Source organism: Eucyclogobius newberryi, unplaced genomic scaffold, assembly GCF_026437365.1.
Source record: "Eucyclogobius newberryi isolate DKJ021-1_F unplaced genomic scaffold, fEucNew1.0.hap1 SCAF_5, whole genome shotgun sequence".
NCBI lineage: Eukaryota > Metazoa > Chordata > Actinopteri > Gobiiformes > Gobiidae > Eucyclogobius > Eucyclogobius newberryi.
The window spans coordinates 22117455-22139252 of NW_027316167.1; the positions used below are offsets into that span (position 1 = coordinate 22117455).

Sequence of the window (21798 nt, forward strand, 5' to 3'; positions counted from 1 at the left end):
GGTCCTGAAACTTTAGAAGGCCCAGTGAAAAGCCCACTCCTCCCTCAAGTGGCTTCAGTGGTGCGATACTGTGACCTGCACCGGGACAATAACTTCCTCCTGTATTATTGATACCACAGGGATCAGCGCTCACTCAGAGCAGCAGGGCTCAATTCACCATGGGAATATACAATGAGAAACCAGATATGCCCTATACGATCCTCCTGAGCCGGAAATACAGAAAGCAGCAGGGAATCATCTGTCCAAAGCAGCTGTTGAGATTGGTTCTGCGCAATGATTTTAAAGTTATTTCTCATATAAATATACTGACGCAATGATACATGTCATGGTTACAGGCGAACAGGGTGGGTGAATCTTAATACATTCATTTGGTTTCATGGATGTACAATGCAAAATGCACTACAGGGTTGATAGATAGACTTCACAAATTTATTCAGTCTTAAAAAAACACACACACAAAAAACAAAATCTGACATTTCAGAAAACATATTTCTCATCATTAAAAAAAAAAGACATCAATCTAAAACCAAAGGAGAACAACATATTTAGATCATATAGATTCTGCAGGATTTTGCGAAGAAATTCACTCTTTAGTGTTAAATCCAGTGTGAGGTCGAACAGCCCATCCGTGAATACCATCCTCTGTGTTTTGTGATCAGCAAAGGAGTGAATCCATCTGAATCTAGAAACAAATAGACATCCACTGTTTACATTTTTTCAATACAGAAAATTAAGAAAAGTCTGAACAGAACTCACCTTGTCCATTAAATGCTGTATATTTTTTTCCATCTGCATGTGTTTTGCATCTCCCTTGTTTTTCATCTTCTCAATAGTCTCTGCAGACGTCTTATGCAGCTCAGCTACCGTTAATTGCAGCTGTCAGCGTATACAGATAATGTTTCATTATTTTAGGGAAAATCAACCAACAAACAATACTTGTACTGTATCTTATCTCACCTGTTTAAACTTCTTTTCCAGCTTCTCATGCTCAAATGTGAGGTGATTAAGTTCAATTTCCTTTTTGTTGTCAAACTTTTTGGACCTATACTTCGTTTTATTTTGAAGCTCGGCTACTTCTTCTTGAATTTTGGTCAGATTTTCAGTCACTTGTTGATTCTCTTGAAAAACGTGTGTCAGCTCCTTCTCAATTTTTTTGAGGTTGTTTGACTCATCTGCAGCTATTTCCTAAAAGACAATCAATAGTGTTTAGGCCATCTTTTGTTGCACTGCTCTTCATTCAAAGAGGTTTTTTTTACTTGTACATTGGTTTATGTAATATGTTTACATGTGTGGGAGTCCAGATGACTACAACTGAAGCTTTTTCTACTACATGCATTAGTGTTTATTTAGTAGTACACTTAAAGCTGCAAGACCCAATGTGCTGTAGTTTTGTTTCAAATATGTTTTGCATGAAATGACAAATAAAGTTTAATAAACAAATAAAACTTTTAATCAATATCACATTGTTTTTACCTTAAGTTCATTGAGGACATCGGATTTATTTGCTGTGGTCTTCAAAAAGGCTTTAGCGTCTTCATATACTGCTTTGTCTTTCTCCATCAGGGTTGAGATGAATTTGCTCCAGTTGTCCCTGACCTGACAGACTTCGGTTTTCCTCTGGGTCTCGAGATGCAGTTGCAGTGCATCATACATTGTTTCACTCTTGCTCTCAGCATCTTATCAAGGGAAAACTGTTTCACCAACTTGTTTTCTAGTGCCAGCAATAAATTGAATAATAAGCGCTTTACCTTGAAGTTTTCTCTCTGAAATCTCTCTTATATGAGCCATTTCATCTTGATGTTTCTATAAATGTAGGTTTAATATTATATTTAAATGACAAAAAAATATTAATGATTACATTTATATGTAAAATGTTACTGTTAGAGCAATAATGGAATTAATTAAGAAAAGTATTTTTGTTTAAGTATAAATAAGTATTAAATTAATGTAATTGCTAATTCCTAAATTCCTAATTTTCTAATTATTAACAAAGCCTAATTCTTAAGTTAAATGTATAATTTATGTCATGCTTCAGTATGGAGCGGGAGAGGGCGGGGCCAGAGAAGTAGGCCAAACTTAATTGGTAAAAGGGGAACAGGTGAGAGGGGTCGAGATGGAAGTCAGAGGGTGACCGACACGGTCTTTGACCGCGCATATCCGCGCATATCCCGCACATCCCCGCACATCGCAGAACATCGTGCATCTTTTTGATTGTGCAAAATAAAAGAAATAAACGCACCACGGACTACGTGAGTTTTTGTTCGTGAGGATTTTTGAGTGAGTCAAGAAACGGACACCCAAAGGATGGCTCCTAAGCAGTTTTAGCGAAGATTGACTAGAAGCCAATACAAAGTCAAAGACCCGGTAAAGTCAAAGACCCGGTAAAGTCAAAGACCCGGTAAAGTCAAAGACCCGGTAAAGTCAAAGACACGGGAACGCTGGAATCCGGAGCAAAGACGCAACGGGGCGTGGCACACGTTTGGAATTATGAATGAATCAGAGACGCCGCTGGATGAGCGTGAGGCTCGCGCCGTGTGAGTATCAATAGCGCAATTGTGGCTTTGGACATTTGAACAATCTCGCGCTTTCGGACTAAATGCGTGGATTGTAAATGAAACGGAAAATTCTTGGAAAAAGTTGGAACAATCACTAAAGTTGTGCAAACGGATCTGGACAAATGAATGAAACGGAGGAACGTGGAAATGAGGAGGAAATGGCTCAAAACAATAACGGAGAAATGGAAAATGACCTCAAAAGGCTCAGTGCCAGTCGCAGAGGAAGGCTGGGCGCATGTACAAGACGAATGAATGAAATTAAAGCGCTTCTTTCTAATCCTCTCAATACAAACTATGTCACAAATATTTTTGAACATTTTAAAGTGGCATTAAAGGAGTTTAAAGCATGTCATGAAGCAGTGCAAAGACTATTACCTCCAGAAATACAAGAAAATGAAACAATTGATTGGTATGAGCCTAAAATGGAAATCTTTAATTCTTTTATGATGGAAGTTGACTCATGCATTGTGAGTCCAGACCAACAAGTAGAACCAAAGGACAGTGCATCAAATGTGTCACAAGTGTCTGTTCGATCAAGAGGAAGCTCAAATTCTGGAAAATCACAGAGCTCCAGTGCCTCTAGAGAGCGCCTGAAACTAGCCTCTGAAAAGGCTGCTATGGAAGCTCGGATGGCTGTGCTAACTGAAAAACATGCAATGGAAGCTGAGAAGGCCAAAATCAACGCTAAACTTGAGACAATGGAGCTGGCAGCTAATATCGCTGCATCTGATGCCATGTTAAAGGTTTTGGACAATTGCACTCAAGGTGCTGAAAATGCAATGTTACACAGCACTGAGTGAGAGTGAAAACAAACATGATCAATATATCACAAGCATCAAAGAACACAATGTGTCGATGGGCATTTCTGAGGGTTCATCTGTTAATTATCCTGACATTGCTACGATACCCAAAACTCCACTTCAACACGTTATAAATCAACTACCGGATGGAGGGAAATCTAGAAATCCCAAGTCCAACCCCACTCCACCTGTACATGTGAGAGCCACACCTGGGAGAGAAAGTGACTCTGAAAGTGACTCGAGCACAGGTTCTGAAGCATTACTTTCCAGAGAGCTGCTCTCTGTTATTCAAAAACAAAATGACATCACCAGTCTCCTAATGTCACAGCAGCAACAGTCCTCACTCCCCTCCAGACAAATTCAAGTGTTTGATGGAAATCCTTTACATTTTCAAACATTTATAAGAGCATTTAAGTTTGGCATTGAGAATAAAACAAATAGTGATGATGACAGACTCTATTATTTGGAACAATATACAAGTGGCCAAGCAAAAGAGCTTGTAAGGAGCTGTTTTCATATGGATATAACTCTGGGATTTAAAGAAGCACAAAAACTCTTGAAAAGACATTTTGAAGATGAAATCAAAATAGCAAATGCATACATGGAAAAGGCTCTTAACTGGAACAATATCAGACCAGAGGATGGAAATGCATTGCATGAATATGCACTTTATCTGAGAGGATGTTGTAACACAATGAAACAGTTGAAGGCAATTCAAGAATTGAATCTAACATCGAATCTCAAGCTGATTCTGTCAAAACTGCCATATAAACTCAAAGAAAAGTGGAGAACAGTGGCACATGAGCTCGTAGAGAAAAATAAAACCCGAGCAGGATTTTCTGACCTGGTGGCATTTATTGAAAAACAAGCTAGTATTTTACTAGACCCTCTCTTTGGTGAAATCCAGGATGTCTCCAGAAAAACCTATCAAAAACCCACTGTGGCAATAGACTCAAGACCTCAGCTGCGTCCACAGAGAAATAAGAGCAGCAGTTTTGTCATGACCATAAACAACTGTAAAACTGTGTGTTGTATTTGTGGAAAAGCAAATCATTCTCTGGATCAGTGTGAAAACCTAAAAGCACAGAAACATGATGTAAAAGTACAACTGCTTAAAAACAATGGAATTTGCTTTGGTTGCTTAAACAAGGGACATGTGAGTAAATTATGTAAAAGAAGAATGACTTGTGAATACTGTCAAGGCAGACATCCAAGTGTGCTACATATACACCGCTCAATGGACAGTTCAAATCTGCAACAGAAACAATCGGTCAGTGGCACATTATTTTCAATGGAAAAGAGAAAGAGTTGTGATACTGGGGCTGGAAGTGACTGTAAACTGTCGATAGTGCCTGTACAGCTAAAAGCGGCAAAAGGAGACAAGACAATCGTGACATACGCTTTCCTTGACCCTGGAAGTACAGCCACATTCTGCACAGAAAACATCATGAGACAACTTAATATCAATGGGAAAAGGACACAAGTTTTGTTGCAAACAATGGGACAAAGAAAGCCAGTTGACAGCTATGAAATAAGTGGTTTACAAGTTAGTGATGTAGATGGAAATAACTTTATCGACCTGGAAAAAACGTACACTCAGACAAATATTCCAGTGACGAAACGAAACATATTCACGCAAACTGACATCGACAAATGGCCTTATCTGAAGGAAATACAAATCAAACAAATTGATGCGGACGTGGAACTCCTGATTGGAGTAGATGTGCCAAAGGCAATGGAACCATGGCAGATTATAAATAGTCATGGTAACGGCCCCTATGTTGTAAGAACTTTACTTGGATGGTTGGTGAATGGGCCACTCAATTCTGCAGCTGTGGACCGACATGGTAGACCTGTGGCATCAGTAAACCGCATTTCAATTGAAAACTTGGAGACTATTTTGAGGCAACAATATAGTCATGACTTTCCTGAAAAAGAATATGAAGAAAGGCCCTAAATGTCAGTGGAGGACACGAAGTTCATGAATATGATGACACAAGACGCCACATGGAAAGATGATCACTATTGCTTACCATTGCCACTCCGCAACAGAGACACTGTCATGCCTAATAACTCTCATCTTGCTGAACAAAGAGCTCAATATCTGGCCAAAAAGTTCAAACACAATAACAGTTTTGCAGAGGAATACATATCATTTATGGATGACATCATAACTAAAGGTTATGCTGAAAAGGTGCCATCAAAGGAGCTGCACATACAAAAAGGCAAAGTGTGGTACATCCCCCATCATGGTGTGTATCACAGGCGGAAAAAGACTCTCCGAGTTGTGTTTGATTGTGCGTCATCGTTTCAAGGCACGTCCCTCAATAAAGAGCTGCTGCAGGGACCTGATTTGACAAACTCACTACTTGGTGTGCTGCTAAGATTCCGTCAATAACAAGTCGCAGTAATGGCAGATATTGAAGGAATGTTTCACCAGGTGAGAGTGAATGAAGAGGATTCAAACTTTCTGAGATTTCTATGGTGGCCAAATGGAGATGTGAGCCAACCCTTGCAGCAATACAGAATGAAAGTTCATCTATTTGGCGCCATCTCTTCACCAAGCTGCGCCGATTTTGCACTGAAAGACAGCAGATGACAACAAGCAAAGTTTCACAGCTACAGCAGTTGACACAATCAAATCAAACTTCTATGTGGACGACTGCCTCAAATCTGTCCCAACAGAAAAGGAAGCCATTCATCTAGTCAAAGAGTTGAGTGAGCTATGCGCCAAAGGTGGATTCAAACTGACTAAATGGGTCAGCAATAGTCGTTCTGTTCTGTTTTCTATTCCAGAAGAAAATCAAGCTAAACAGATTAAAGCACTTGACTTGGACAGAGACAAACTACCAGTGGAAAGAGCCTTGGGCATGACATGGAATATAGAGAGTGACACCTTTGGGTTTCAGATTTCAGTCAAAACTAAATCACTAACCAGAAGAGCAATTCTCTCTACTGTAAGTTCTGTCTATGATCCCTTGGGCCTGGTAGCACCATTCGTGTTGAAAGCAAAACTTATTCTACAAACACTCTGTCAGCTGAAATGTGGATGGGATACAATAATTCCCGATGAACTGTCACAACGTTATGAAAGATGGTTGTTTGAACTGGAACAACTAAAACATTTTCAAATAAATCGATGCCTAAACCCAGAAGACTTTGGCAAACCAGTGACCGCTCAATTACATCACTTCTCTGATGCAAGCGAACAAGGGTACGGCACTGCAAGCTACCTGAGAGTCACCAACAGCTCAGGACACCTTCATGTGGCTTTAATTTTGGGAAAAGCAAGAGTAACACCTCTAAAGAAAATTACTATCCCCAGATTGGAGCTCACAGCTGCCACTCTTGCTGTCCGTGTGGATCGCATGTTAAAAGCAGAGCTAAAAATGGACTTAAAAGAATCCGTTTACTGGACAGACAGTCAGTCTGTTTTGAAATACATTCGAAACCAGTCAAGAAGATTTCAAACTTTTGTTGCAAACCGTATTGCCGTTATCCAGGCATTGTCTTTTGTGGACCAGTGGAGATATGTGGATTCAAGGCAAAACCCTGCAGATGATGCCTCACGTGGTTTGAGCATTGAGGCTTTCCTAAAATCCAAAAAATGGATAAAAGGACCAGCTTTCTTAGAACAAAATGAAAAACAATGGCCACCTATTCCGGAGGCAATGAAATATCCTGTTTCAAATGAGGACCCCGAGGTCAAAAAGGATGTCTTTGTGAACACTGTCAATGTTGCACAAATAAGTCCCACCAGCAAACTAATGGAGTATTTTTCGTATTGGAATAAACTCAAAAGAAGTGTTGCATGGATCCTGAAGTTTAAGGGACTGTAACTGAAAAGGACAAAAAGAAAAAAGGAAAATTTGAAAGAAAATGAGAATAAGTTGACAGTGAAAGATGTTGAATATGCTGAACAATGTATTATTGCATATGAACAAAGACAACATTACAAACAGGAAATTGACCTTATTGAACGGAAAAAATACAGCCCTAAGAACAGTTCAATCTACAAAATGGACCCCAGGCTGGACCACGAGGGACTGTTGAGAGTTGGTGGCAGGATCAACAAACTGTCTATGCCCATAGAAATAAAAAATCCTATCATTTTGCCTAAAATTGGTCATACCGGTCGAAACCATATGTTGTCAAAATTACATCAAAAATACTGGATGTCCTCTGCTAATGCTGCCGCACGCAACATCATCAGAACCTGTGTTTATTGCCGGCGAATGCAGTCTGCGGCTGGAGAGCAGAAGATGGCAGATTTTTCAGAAGATCGAGTATTGCCTAACATGCCACCATTCAGCACAGTTGGTGTGGACTATTTTGGACCATTTGAAACAAAACGGGGTCGAGCTACTGTGAAAAGATGGGGTGTAATCTTCACTTGTTTAAACACTCGAGCAGTGCATTTGGAAGTAGCCAGCGGTCTGGACACGAGCTCATGTATAAATGCAGTCCGAAGATTCATATGTCGCAGAGGAACTGTATCAAGTATCAGATCAGACCAAGGCACAAACCTCGTTGGTGCAGATAAAGAACTTAAAAGATCACTGGAAGAGTTAAATCACAACAAGATTAGTGAAACACTCCTAAACAAAGGCATAAACTGGATATTCAACCCTGCAGGAGGAGCCCACCATGGAGGTGTATGGGAGAGACTTATCCGAACTCTGAAAAGGATATTGTGCTCTATAATGAAGGAACAAGTCATGGATGATGAGGCCCTACAAACGGTGCTCTGCGAAGTGGAAGCAATAATGAATGACAGGCCCATCACAACAGTAACAGATGACAAAAATGATGTGGAACCATTAACACCAAACCATCTCCTGCTGCTTAAAACAAAGCCTGTTCTGCCTCCAGGATTATTTGACAAAGATGACATATACTCTAGGAAAAGATGGAGACAAGTGCAGTACCTCGCTGACCTTTTTTGGAGAAGATGGGTCAGAGAATATCTCCCAATAATGCAGCAAAGAAACAAATGGAACAAAGTCAAAAGAAATCTACAACCAGGTGATGTTGTTGTTATCGTGGATCACACGGCTCCCAGGAATTCATGGATCCTGGGACGGGTCCTGCAAACAACGCCTGGAAGTAAAGGATTAGTGCGAAGTGCTCTTATTAAAACTAAGACTGGTATTCTGCAACGTCCTGTGACCAAACTATGCTTGGTATTGGAGAATGAAGATTAATGAACATTGAACCTGCCTCAGAACTAACTGACTGGACCCAAACTTTCTTATTTAAAACAAAGGAAAACCTAAGTCTTAATTAAGTATTAGACTTAAATATTAGTATAAAATTATGCATTGTTGTGTTATATTTGTAATTGCTAGGCCAGCAATTAGGGGCTGGAGATGTTAGAGCAATAATGGAATTAATTAAGAAAAGTATTTTTGTTTAAGTATAAATAAGTATTAAATTAATGTAATTGCTAATTCCTAAATTCCTAATTTTCTAATTATTAACAAAGCCTAATTCTTAAGTTAAATGTATAATTTATGTCATGCTTCAGTATGGAGCGGGAGAGGGCGGGGCCAGAGAAGTAGGCCAAACTTAATTGGTAAAAGGGGAACAGGTGAGAGGGGTCGAGATGGAAGTCAGAGGGTGACCGACACGGTCTTTGACCGCGCATATCCGCGCATATCCCGCACATCCCCGCACATCGCAGAACATCGTGCATCTTTTTGATTGTGCAAAATAAAAGAAATAAACGCACCACGGACTACGTGAGTTTTTGTTCGTGAGGATTTTTGAGTGAGTCAAGAAACGGACACCCAAAGGATGGCTCCTAAGCAGTTTTTAGCGAAGATTGACTAGAAGCCAATACAGTTACCTTTTTAAGGTCCATGATAGGAGTTTCAGTGTCCACTTGATGTATGTTCACCAGCAGAGATGCCAGATCCTGCCGAAGTTTATTTTCAAGTATTGTTTTCTCCTCTTTCAATGCCTCTTTTGAAGCTTCGCCTTCAGCTTTGAGCTCACAAATAGTATTTTGATGTTCACAGAGAAGATGCCGCATTTTTTGTCTGTAAACCTAGAGAAACACATTGTGCTAATTAACTATGTAGCCAATTAAATATATTCAAATATTATATATAATACCTTAATTTCTACTTGAAGTTTGATTTCTGTTTCCTCCAGCTCTTTGTCCAGGTTTTTGAGATCAGCTTTGGCCTCCTTCAGCTTCCTCTCGGTGATGTCCCAGAAGACATGCACCTTGTCCCTCTCAAGCTGAAAATAGTTCCTCTCCTCCCTCTCTCGATCAAGTTCCTCCCGCAGCTGCATGATGTGGTCCTCCAACTTTGAAAGAAGAGTATTTTGATGTATATTATTATTATTGTCAACAGTGAGCATGTATTCTGTCGACAGAGATATTTTTCTGGAAGCACACACATTAAATTAACTTTCTTATTATGTTAATACATACATAGATTAGCCTAGCTAATTCACATTGCTGACCTGTTCTTTGGACATCTCATCCTTAGTGAGGCCATCTATCAAAATAGGCGTTCTTGATTTTCCAGGCTTCTTACTTGAACCTTTTTTGGGCGGCTGTAAAAAGGTTTATTGTAGAATTACAACAAAACAAAGGAAGGCAATTCAAACCAACATAGGCTCACCATGTTTCACCACCTTTTAAAATCACAAAACGAGACACAAAGTCGAGGAAAATGTCCTGTCCGTCATTTGGACGAAAGCATGCGCGAGCTACGAGGATGCTGCCATGGTAACAAGACAACACAGGGGTTGTATTAAATAATTCCTCGAGATGGCGCTCTAACACTGAAAATATAAATTGAACTACTTACTATCCTTAAGTTTGAGACACGGATCAGTAAAGCTTTTCTGATTGCTCACAAGTAACGACCATTGCCTGAGCGATTAACATTGGTGAATCAGCTAAAGTGAGTCAACAAGTAAAATGAGCCACGTAAGCTTTAGGACCGCTTGCTCTTCTAATATGCGCTCCCTGTTTATGAAGTGTCTTCTTGTGTTGCCTCTATGGTGTTTGACAACAACACACACGTGATTGGTGTGTGGTGGATGTTGGTGACGAGCATCACATTCAGACTGCAGAGGAGAACAGTGATGAAAGAGCACTTTAACTATAACTTATAGTCTATAAGGTCTCAACAGAATATTAATGCAATTCTGCCATTATATATATATATATATATATAAATATATATAAATATATATATATATATATATATAAATATATATATATATATATATATAAATATATATATATATATATATATAAATATATATATATATATATAAATATATAATACATGTTCTGACTGTACACATACATGTAATTTAGTCTGTCTAGCTAACCTATAATTTTCAAAAGAAAAATGTTGTTTGGAGCTCAATTATATACCTGCCTTACGGCTACATTTTTATGATTCTAATTCATTGAAATAAGTTTATTATTAAAATATGGACATTTATGAGCATCATATTGCATACGCATATCCAATTGTTGGGTTGCCAGAGTGCAGTATCATAATTGTCACATACATTTGAGACCCTGCTCTTCCATGATTATGGCCATGATCATTATTTTTAAGTTGACCACACAGAACTTGGATATGTACAGCACCTTGCACGATAGTTTTAGGGCTGGCCACATCCCTACGCTGGAGCAAAACAGCTCAGAGCACTGGGTTTGGTCAGTGGAGTGTGAAGGACAGAGTACCAGAGGTGGAAGGGCAGGATAATCTACACTGGCCCATTCAACAGATGCTTTGTGTAAATATTGTCCTTTTAGTTGTTCATTTAATGTTTAACATGTGAGTTGAAGATAGAACTAGAAAAATAACTTAAATCTTATTCCAAACATTAATTAAAATGATTGTCCCAGGTAAGTTATCAAAAAGTGGCCCAGTTCACCTGACTAAGAAAAGTCCACAAATGTACATTTATCCAAGCCCATGAGTATACATACATAGCCTATAGATTATTTTTGGTTGATTTATGATACACTGTGAATTTTCACCCAAAAAAATGTACACCTTTTTTTTTTAAATCAAGTTTATTTACATCATAATGAAATCTCTTAAAACAGCATATATAAAATACAAACCACATGCAGGATAAAAAACAGTATGTAAAGTGTCAAATAATAAAGTTCAAAACATGGGAACATCAAACAGGTCACAGACGCCCTCGTTGTCATCCAGATTACAGCGGTATTCATTGATTGGAAGTGGTGACAGGGAAATAACTACAAATAAAAGCAGGGAGTTCATGTTTTAATAAACTTCAAAATAAGTAGAACACTTACCTGTACTTTCAGGAGCCGTAAACTCATCGTCTTTTCTTGTATTAATATCTAAAAACATCATAATTCTATAAACCATTATAAAAAAACTCAAATGTACAGTTTTGTGCAACAGAATGTTACCTTTAGATGGGTCAAGAAGATCTCTAATATTTTTTGACAAACATTGAACTGCAAAGACAAAATAGAAGATAAGATAATATTGTATTTACTGACATGTGAAACAAAAGGAAACATCAACTCACATCCAGACATGTCAGTTTTGTTAGATTCTAGCTCCTGAAATAATGTCTGAAGCGTCGCTACGTTTCTCGGATTGGGATTTTTTGAAGGTTGACAAGATAAGGAGCGGATCTGCTTCTCTGTTAAATTACCCAGAGCTAACTGAGCCTGATGGAGGATTTTCTTGGATGGTGGAAGTGGCAACATCAGAGCTTCTGAGTCATCTGAGCGTTTATTAAGAAGAACAACATCTATTGGCGCATTGGTGCTTTTCAAATGCATCTGGTATGTTATTGGGCCATCCCTGACCTAAGAAAAAATAAAGAAATTAATAAAAACACACACACACACACAAAAATAGAATACCTTAAATATCTTACTTACTGCTTTGGGAATGGGAACATCTAGTTGTGTCTCAGAAGGTGCTTGTACAGCTAATATAGTATGGCCTTGTAAAGAAAAACAGTGAAAAATAAAATAAACTACACCAAGACCTTTTTGGTTTATTAACACTGTTCTGCACAATAAACATTTAGTACATACCACTGAAGGAGTTGCAAATATCCTCATGATGGATGTAGGATAAAGTAAACGTTGGTTAAGGCTTATTTCCCACATTGTCTTTACATTTAGAACATTACGAACAACAGCAAATGCATTGGAATAGGGAATAATTTTAAAATATATGTATTAAAAAAAAAAGAATATGCTTTGTTGTCTTCGTACATGTACTTGATGTTTTGCTGGACCCAGCGCAGTTGGAAATCAATCGTCTCTTCCCTCTCCTTCAATTCTTTTAATTCACACTTTAAAAGCATGTGTCGCCTGCTTATGCTAAGAGCACTGCCTCCCGGAAGTACTCCCCTTGTTTGAACCAAATAAAATATAAATACATTAGCCGCATACTTGCAATCTTAAAGAATGTGGAATAGTAAAAGAAAACTTACTTCCATTGCACAATATTTTTGGTTATTTTCTCAATCAAACCAATGCCCTCCAGCACATTTGTGATGTCATAGATTCTTCTTTTTTGAGTGACAGCTAGGACTTTCACTGCCTGAAGACATAACACACAAGAGCATCAAATTAAATATAACATTTTAGACACGAGAAATGGGAAATAATTCCACCTCAATCCTCACCTCAAACTAGAAAGAATGCAAATTTGCGTTTACTTTTATTGAAACAGAAATTCATACTGAGATTCTTGATAGTTTCATAGTATTGCCAAGGGGGGGAAACGAACAGAAGCATTAGCTGATGGTAGAAGATCTGCTTTGACCAACTCATCCAAAGAGATGATTCACAAATCATTAAAGGTGTTTTTTTTACACATCACTGTTATGCTTATACTAGTGTTGTCATGATACTAAAATTCTCAATACAAAGGAATAGGCTCGATACTCAATACCAAGTTCGATACCACAATAATAATAATAAAATTGCTCTTTTATACGACAAGAGATAGTATTTTTTCAATACAATCTAATTTATAACACAAAACAATATAATTTTCTTCATGTTGCCATGTGATCTTATACTAGTTCTGATAAAGCTCAAAACCATTCTTGAACTGTTCAGAAAAGGTCAAATTTTGGTATGGGATACTGTACATATAGATACTTTAGTTAGTTTAAATGAGTATCCTGTTTCGATAATATTTTTTACTATTGATAAGTATCGGATTTTCAAAACTTTTGACAACAGTAGTTTATACTTGCATGACTACTTTTTTTTTTTTTTGCTCAACTTTTAAGTTACAACCTGCGTTTCTACTTTAGACGATACATTATTTCAGATAATAACTGAATTTCGGTGATTGAATGAACAGCAGCAATACTTACATCTTTCAGGTCAAGTCGTCCTCCTTCTGAATTATGCATGAGTTCAACAAATCTAACCGCAATTCTGGTAAGACTCTTCAAACTCCTGGGCTTTGGCGCGAGCTCAGGCACTTCACTGTCCTCTTCCGGACTCGAGAGGGCGTCCTCGAGCTCCATTGTGTCAGAGACGTGATCTAAACAAATAAAATAAAATAAAAAAGAATAGAATAGAATAGTCCAATAGCGTCACACAATCTTTTAGCGAAATTTTGCGCTTGAGAAATTTAGTCATCAAAGTAGAGAATTAGATAATATTTGTCTGTTCTTGCAATTTTATTTTGAATACTGCGCGACGGAATTACAACAATTTAATTATTTTGATACTGTTATTTTTTTCCAGTGTAAAACATGTACTTACCACGCGATGATTGATTAATAGCGTTGGAATGTGTGTGTTGTTTTGTGTCCAACATTTCCGAAATATAACGACTTAATTCAAGTACTTACCTTGTTTGAGGTCTCGGTGTAGCGAGAAACGACACAGTGAAAACTAAGCTATAAACAGAACTTCTAATAAGTGATTTGTTCGCATTTTCGAGTGGCTCAACTTCATAAAGTTAAAGCAAATCCATCATCTTACTCAGAATTGCATCTGCATCTGCATTTAACCTGTAATGCTTAGGACGCAGATGTCAACAACTGTTGAAGTGCAGCAATGAAGCTAGGCGCCTCTTTCAGACCGGAAAAGCCCAAACCTTTTCTTTCACAATAAAATCACGGCAATAGGGTTAAAAAATGGATGTAGAAAACGTTACTCCAACTCTTTAGATTTCACTGCCAATGATATCACAATAAATGTACAATAAAAATGTAAAAGTTGTACAACATTTGTGTTCATATAATATTATTATGGCTTAGAACTGTGTCTTGTGTGTATGTGTGTGTATGTGTGTGTGTGTGTGTGTGTGCGCGCGTGTGTGTGTGTGTGTGTGTGTGTGTGTGTGTGTGTGTGTGTGTGTGTGTGTGTGTGTGTGTGTGTGTGTGTGTGTGTGTGTGTGTGTGTGTGCGTGTGTGTGTGTGTGTGTGTGTGTGTGTGTGTGTGTGCGCGTGTGTGTCACACACATTGAACAGAAATTTCGGAAATAACACCAAAAACAGACCTCGCTCTCGCCTGCTGTAACCACTTTCTGCCTATCGGGGGGCGCGCGTGAGGATCCCGGAAGAGAAAAAATACCATCGAGACCTGTTTTGGTTTATGGTTTTGTGTCATCTTTTCCTGCTTCTGGGACCAATAAACTCACGTGACTCGACCGCAGTCATATGATCACTTGTGCGGACCTGGAGCACACCAAGAACTTTACTGACAACACCAGTGCTTTTTGGCGGTCTGTGAAATAAGTGGAGAAATGTCCAGAGGTCTGTTGTTGCTGTGTCTGTTTTCAGTCTTCCTGGTTGGTTCTTGGGCTCAGTATGCTCCAGATGAAGTCACTCAGCTGCCTGGGATGGGGTTCAAACCGAACTACAAACAGTGGTCCGGATATTTGGAGGCACGACCGGGGAAGTTTCTTCATTATTGGTGAGAGTTCAGTTTCTTCAATCACATACATAGCCAGTATACAAGTAAAAAGGGCAATATTGAAAGACATTTTTATATGTAAAATGAAATAAAAAAAATCATGATCAATCTTGAGGGACATTTATGTATTTATTAATATATTGTGTATGTATTTATTTAATCATTTGTTTTATCTCTCATCCCAAAATGTACCAAAAACTATACAAATGAATAGATAAGCTAATCTACTCATAAGAACTAGGGAAAACATAACAATATCCAGAACCTCTTTCACATCAATTTAGTACTACCAAAATCATATCATGAGTCATCATGGATCAGTTGGATTTTTTTTTAAATTTGAACATTTAAGTGAATACAGCCTGTTTTTTTTTATAATGTGCAGGTTTGTGACCTCTCAGAGCAACCCAGCCAAAGACCCTGTAGTGCTCTGGTTGAATGGTGGTCCAGGATGCAGCTCATTGGATGGTTTTCTTTCGGAGCATGGACCCTTTCACGTGAGGACAACGCATGCACACGACTATCACCCACTTATTCTAAACTTAAGCATTACTCACATTTTGTAGGTAAACAAAGACGGAAAAACATTGTATGAGAATCCATTCAGCTGGAACAAGATTGCAAATGTACTATATCTGGAGTCACCTGCTGGAGTAGGTTATTCTTACTCTGATGATCGGAAATATGCAACAGATGATAATCAGGTGAGTCCAAATAATAATAATAATAATATCATTTTGAAAACCTTTTCAAAATGAAATCTTTTTGAAACCTTTTAAATGGAAGTGTCATTATTTCTCCCTTTTTATAGGTGGCTGATGACAATTACAAGGCCTTACAGAGTTTCTTTTCCAAGTTCCGAAACTTCACTAAAAATGAGTTCTTTATTATTGGTGAAAGCTATGGTGGAATATATGTACCAACTCTTAGTTTGCTTGTGGCAACAGGAAAAGCAAACATAAGTTTTAAGGTAAATTCAAGTTGATCATTTACAATGCAAACATTCACTGGACCTTTGTTACTGACTTTTGGTTCTTAGGGTTTTGCAGTAGGAAATGGACTTAGCAACTTTGCCCTTAATGATCAGTCACTTGTCTATTTTGGTTACTATCATGGATTATTTGGAGAAGAGTAAGTGAATATGATTAAATTATCTAACACAGTAAATGTAACCTATAGTTTAGTTTGATAGTTGTTGTGCTAGCATATTCATGGAATCTTGTATTTCCAGTTTGTGGCATGATCTTACAGCAAATTGCTGTAGCAAAGATGGCACTTGCAACTTCTACAATTCAAGCTCAGAGAAGTGTGCGACGATGGTATGTGTCCTCGTGATTTATGTCATTAGCTGATATTCCGTGTGATATTGGTTAAACTTACTATACTGTCCTTTTACCATTAGGTGAATGTGGCATTTAATATCATTTATAATAGTGGCCTGAATGAATATGCTCTCTACTTGGACTGTCAAGGCAGAACTAAGGGTTATGAGAGGGCTATGAGTCATCTTTTTAAAAACTTCAGAAAGAATTTAGACCCGCACAAGGTATCTGTATAATTCAGTTTTACACTGTCTGTATATTAATAAACAATTGCCCATTCAAAATGTTTTGTTTAAGTTTGTAGGCTTGATGAAGCCCTACAAGAGTCTCGGAGAGGTCCCTCCCTGTATCGACAGCGCGGCTCAGTCAGATTGGCTGAACAGAGGTGATGTGAGGAAAGCCCTACACATTCCTGATACTCTGCCACCTTGGGACCTCTGCAGGTAATTACATTACTTTTCTTAATCATGTCATGTAGTTGTTCTACTTTGAAACTAATACCCAGGCTTCAATGCAGTGACTTTGTTGGTGGTAACTACACCACCCTTTACCCGAGTGTAAAAGAAGTATACCTGAAGCTGCTCTCTTTGGGCCTTCGAGCACTTGTGTACAACGGAGACACTGACATGGCCTGCAATTTTCTGGGAGACCAATGGTTTGTCGAGGATCTCGGCATAAAGGTTGGCCTATTAGCCGTACAACATAATATCCCAGTTCAATTCTATCTAAACATTTTTAAACATCTTTTAGGCCACCACAGAATATAAGATTTGGCTTCACAAGGACCAGGTTGCTGGTTTTTATCAGACATTTGCTAACATCACCTATCTTACAGTGAAGGTAAGCAGAGGACTTCAATTACTACATATAAAAGAACATTAAGTGTTAGATTTTGTCTCTGTCAGTTTATCTATTGTATTCTGTTCCGTCACAGGGGGCTGGTCATATGGTGCCGCAGTGGGCCCCAGATCCAGCTCTGCACATGTTCCAATCATTTATAACTAACAGTGATTACTGAGACTCCACCAATGATTATTTGTCCTGCATTGGTATCTTATTGATCACATTTCTCAGGGAACGTTTTGGAGGAAGCAATGTTTAGTGTTAATATGTTTGTTTTTAAAGACTAATTGCATTATTGCCTATTCTAACTGATTTTATGTTATCCATTTTAATGAAGGGTTTAGTCTGTTTATAATAAATTAGGTATATTTTATAGTATATTTGTTGTTGTTGTTGTTTTATGGCGGTTGGCATCCAATTGTATTTCCCAAGTGACCTAAAATGTGCTATTATATTTACTGTATGTTAACAAAGGGAAAGGTTTTTTAACAAAGCTGAATAATGCATTAAGAATTCAGGAAGTATTATGACATCATAGCAAAGTGTCTTGAAATGTAAATAGTTCATAAATTTCTTTAATTTGGCTTTTTATTAAATACTGTTTGACACTGTCTGTAATTCATTTTACATAAAAATGTAATGCAATCATTTGTAAGAAATAAATTAAAAAATATACAATATAAAAACACAAGTCCCAAATAACATTGCAGCAACCAAAGTGTGAAACAATTTTTATATCCATTAGTGATTCCATAAGTCCACATTTAGTCCCTTTCATAAATGCATTAGGCCAAATAAATGTATACAATCCCTTCTATTAAATTCCACATATGCAGCCTTCTGTAAAGCATAATAAATGGCTTCAGTATAATGATTGTTTGGTCTTAAGGCTCGACAAAAATATAGTTCAATCCACGGTTACAGTTTGAACTTTGACTCGTTCTGACCACACTAGTGTCAAAGTAAAATAGATGTGAGCAGCAGTCAAATGTCCCTTCATGTACATGTTCAAACAAATCCCCTTCTTTCCTGTACACCGACGTGCACAAAGATGAACTGATAGTAGTGCAATTACTGAATGTTCACTTGGATCATGATTATTTATGACAGCTATTTTAGTAAGCCATCTCGTGTATATCATGTCACCATGCATACTTAAATACAGAAATGAACCACTAAAATACTGAATTACACCTAGATACCATGCAGACTGTAGTCTTATCACTAACATGTTGGTGATGTATCAAAGACAAAAAGTTCAAAGAGATGTTCATAACGTCAAAACAAACAAAATAAACAGTCCGCAGGGTCCACGTAACGTCTTTGGAGGTTGAATTGTATTCCGTCTCATCAGCCTCATATGCGACCTTCCTCTCATGTATTAACATCTTGATAGATTGAGTTTGATGTTGTGAGGCCAAAAATGAAAGCTCCGAGGGTCACCATGACTACACCAAAGATGATCATCCCATGCCAACTGCAGACGAAATACAACAATATAATCTATATATAGATATAGACATTTCTTATGATGAACAAACTAAACATATTTCACATAATGAATATAACTATAGAACATAGGTTTGATTTATATATAAAGCAACCTAAAGCCACAAAACAGAGCAAGTCTCACCTGGTTGATCGATTGTCAGTCTCAGATAGTTTGACTTGCATCAAGCATAAACCTAAAACAAAATAACAGCAAGATTGATTACAAGTAAAAGAACAGCGTAGACGAAACAAAACAAAAAGATCTTACCTGGGAAAACAAAAATAAAGCAGGCAGCCAGACCTCCAATCAGTGAGATTACTCGCCCAATATCAGGTATGAAAAGAGCCAGGACAAGGGTGACAATAAACCACACCAGAGTCTGTAGGATCCTCCGTCTCTGCTCACGACGCACACACACCTCCACCTGCTCCCCCTGAAAACGCAGCCACAGCCCCTCGATCACGGCCCTGAGAACAGACAGGTATGCTCGTTTGATAGAAACACGCCACACTCGCACTATTTTGCTTTGAAAAGTTGGTGGAATGTAAGAAAAACAACTTGCCTTCCGCAGAAGTGTAATATAGGGTAAGAAGTGACAACACAGACGACGATAAAAGCTCTTGCAATAGCCACAGCAATGTCATTTGGAGGATAGGACATCAGCACATCTTGTTGGACACTAGAACCGAACGTCAAGAAGCCACAGACGCCTGAAAGGGAAAAATCCATATTAATTTATTATAGAAATATAATAAAAGCAATACGGTTACAGAACTGCAAACACACCTGTTCCTATATAAACAAAGAGGCAGATGATCATACTGAGCGTTACGACGAGTCCCCAAGGTTTGATCTCTTTTTTTGTCATGCTGTTAAAGACTGGCACACAGCTGACATGACACTGAAACAAAGAACAGCAAAGTTTACAACATAAAAAACACCGGTTTGGTCACAGAACAACACAACACGATACCTGGAAGCCAAAGCAGATGGTGGGCATAGCATTGAACACAGCCGTCCAGGATGTAGAGCTGTAACGTTGTATTTTGAAAAAAGTCAAGAAATGTTACTTCTCAAGTGAAGAAAATTGATAAATATTTGCTTAAGTATAAGGAATAAACTTACCTGACTGGGATGTAGCCTGGCATGTTATTTTTATCAGGCAACATGTACTTAATAATGACCACTATTGTAACATACCAGGTTCCTATTACACTTATTGCACTACAAGGAGACAGAGCAACATTAAACATACAATATTGTATATTCTAATACCAAAATATAAACTGAGGGTTTTTATACCTGGCATATTTCTGAAAACCAATTTCTTTGGGAATGGAGAGAGGGAGTATGACCAGAACTGCCGTCACAGGAATAGTGAACTTTCGATCCATGTACCATCGGGTGCTGACTGAACCATCCTCATTTGTAGCTTCAATTACTACAACACATGACAAAGTATAATTAATAGAGAGGCCAAAGAGAACAGCTGTGAACACTTCAGTGACTGTTCTGGTACTCATGATTTCTAGTAGAAGTAACAGCTCTAAAGGAAAAAGTCATGCTTTGCAAAACTAGGATTTCTCGTTGTCAGCATGTAATTGGTAATGTTTAAACAAGTCACATGAGGTCTATGTGCACCAAAATACAGTTTGACAATGTAAAAAAATATGTATATGTAATGATATAATTGCACTTACAGCGATCCAGCTGATCTCCAATAACAATGAAGAATGCAATGCAGGTACCAAAGGTGTAAATAGCAATGGCGACTTCACATAAAATTCCAGTCACCTTCCCACATGTGGCTCGCACCACCTCTTGATAGGTGCTTTCATTACTGACCTAAACAAATAAATCATTAAAATGTACAGTTGAACCGAGATTAAGAGAGAAATATCCCACTGAAATATAAATACTATCTAGCATTAACATGGTACAAGACCGTTGAGTAATTTGAATTCCCAATAATGTTAAAAATAATTAAAGGCAGTATAATTTATTTTGAAACTAGATTTTGTGGCATTGGATATCCACATTTAAATGAGTCAGCAACATGCCTTTGCCACAGGAAGTTAACAGTCTGTGCAATTATGTAATGCAATGGCCATTTCTGCTGAAAGCTGTAAATACACAGGAAGAGTTTTCACAAACCTGAGAGCAGTAGCCAAGGATCACCAAGCCACTGATGATGAAGATCAGCATGAACTAAAACACATCACAATATGTATGTACAATATTAATAGTAGCCCAATTATGATTATAATTTTGAAATGCAAGATTTTGGGGGGATTTGAAATCTGAGAAATAATAGTTTTATCATATTCTTACCATTTGTAGTATTACTCCGGCTGTTACTCCTCCAGCCATACTAAAGGCCGCAGGGAAATTGAGTAAACCTGCTCCCAGAGCAGCATTGACTACAATGAATACAGCTCCAATAGAGGACACACCACTGCTCCTTTGCTCTGTCTGGATGTACGGCACAGAGTCCACACTGGGGCTCTGCAGCAGCCGGGCCCTTTCTCCAGAGTCTGTGCTGCCCATGCCGGCCCAGTCCTCCACATCTGTGTTGATGGCCATGGCACCAAGGGTCAGAGTCTCAAACCAACAGATTAAAAGTCACATCAAGGAAAACATTCACTGCACTTGATCCAAAGCAAATGAAATGGAGGACATTCTGCAAGTAACAAGAAAACAAAATAAATTATATGAGATAAAAACTATGATACTGACAGATTATTTCTTGAGTGTTATTAGATTTTAAAAAGTAATACCCTACATTTTACTACAATGCATTAAAAAAAGAAATGAGGGAAAATCACTTCAGAATTGTTACTTTACAAAGAAGAAAACATGT

General features: G+C 38.0%; 4 protein-coding genes across 5 annotated transcripts; 1 reads left to right on the plus strand and 3 right to left on the minus strand.

The window, feature by feature from the left end:
- Positions 1 to 629: 629 nt before the first annotated feature.
- LOC140381365 (dynein regulatory complex subunit 4-like) lies at positions 630 to 10111 on the minus strand. The gene is made up of 9 exons (XM_072465414.1): positions 9991 to 10111; positions 9830 to 9922; positions 9473 to 9670; positions 9204 to 9404; positions 1749 to 1803; positions 1474 to 1676; positions 958 to 1185; positions 757 to 876; positions 630 to 682 (listed from the first exon to the last, which is right to left on the minus strand). The coding sequence occupies exons 1-9, from the start codon at positions 9991 to 9993 to the stop codon at positions 656 to 658; spliced, it is 1128 nt and encodes a 375-aa protein (XP_072321515.1). The 5' UTR covers positions 9994 to 10111; the 3' UTR covers positions 630 to 655.
- Positions 10112 to 11467: 1356 nt separating this feature from the next.
- LOC140380967 (transcription factor E2F5-like) lies at positions 11468 to 14382 on the minus strand. 2 transcript variants are annotated; one of them, XM_072464960.1, is made up of 10 exons: positions 14213 to 14382; positions 13727 to 13899; positions 12830 to 12939; positions 12591 to 12746; positions 12426 to 12469; positions 12267 to 12331; positions 11906 to 12191; positions 11784 to 11831; positions 11664 to 11711; positions 11468 to 11603 (listed from the first exon to the last, which is right to left on the minus strand). In XM_072464960.1, the coding sequence occupies exons 2-10, from the start codon at positions 13880 to 13882 to the stop codon at positions 11509 to 11511; spliced, it is 1008 nt and encodes a 335-aa protein (XP_072321061.1). In that variant the 5' UTR covers positions 13883 to 13899; positions 14213 to 14382; the 3' UTR covers positions 11468 to 11508. The 2 variants fall into 2 exon arrangements, with proteins under 2 accessions (XP_072321061.1, XP_072321062.1); XM_072464961.1 differs by having other exon boundaries at positions 11469 to 11603; positions 11670 to 11711.
- A 580-nt stretch (positions 14383 to 14962) lies between these two features.
- On the plus strand, positions 14963 to 17840 carry LOC140380849 (lysosomal protective protein). The gene is made up of 11 exons (XM_072464781.1): positions 14963 to 15281; positions 15667 to 15778; positions 15848 to 15985; positions 16093 to 16251; positions 16321 to 16412; positions 16513 to 16600; positions 16684 to 16827; positions 16901 to 17046; positions 17121 to 17283; positions 17354 to 17443; positions 17538 to 17840. Exons 1-11 carry the CDS (start codon positions 15112 to 15114, stop codon positions 17619 to 17621), a joined length of 1386 nt encoding a protein of 461 aa, XP_072320882.1. The 5' UTR covers positions 14963 to 15111; the 3' UTR covers positions 17622 to 17840.
- A 727-nt stretch (positions 17841 to 18567) lies between these two features.
- Positions 18568 to 21558, minus strand: slc38a7 (solute carrier family 38 member 7). The gene is made up of 11 exons (XM_072464782.1): positions 21270 to 21558; positions 21093 to 21146; positions 20639 to 20783; positions 20241 to 20379; positions 20064 to 20162; positions 19912 to 19969; positions 19725 to 19839; positions 19501 to 19648; positions 19206 to 19405; positions 19080 to 19131; positions 18568 to 18923 (listed from the first exon to the last, which is right to left on the minus strand). The coding sequence occupies exons 1-11, from the start codon at positions 21519 to 21521 to the stop codon at positions 18821 to 18823; spliced, it is 1365 nt and encodes a 454-aa protein (XP_072320883.1). The 5' UTR covers positions 21522 to 21558; the 3' UTR covers positions 18568 to 18820.
- Between the last annotated feature and the right edge of the window lie 240 nt (positions 21559 to 21798).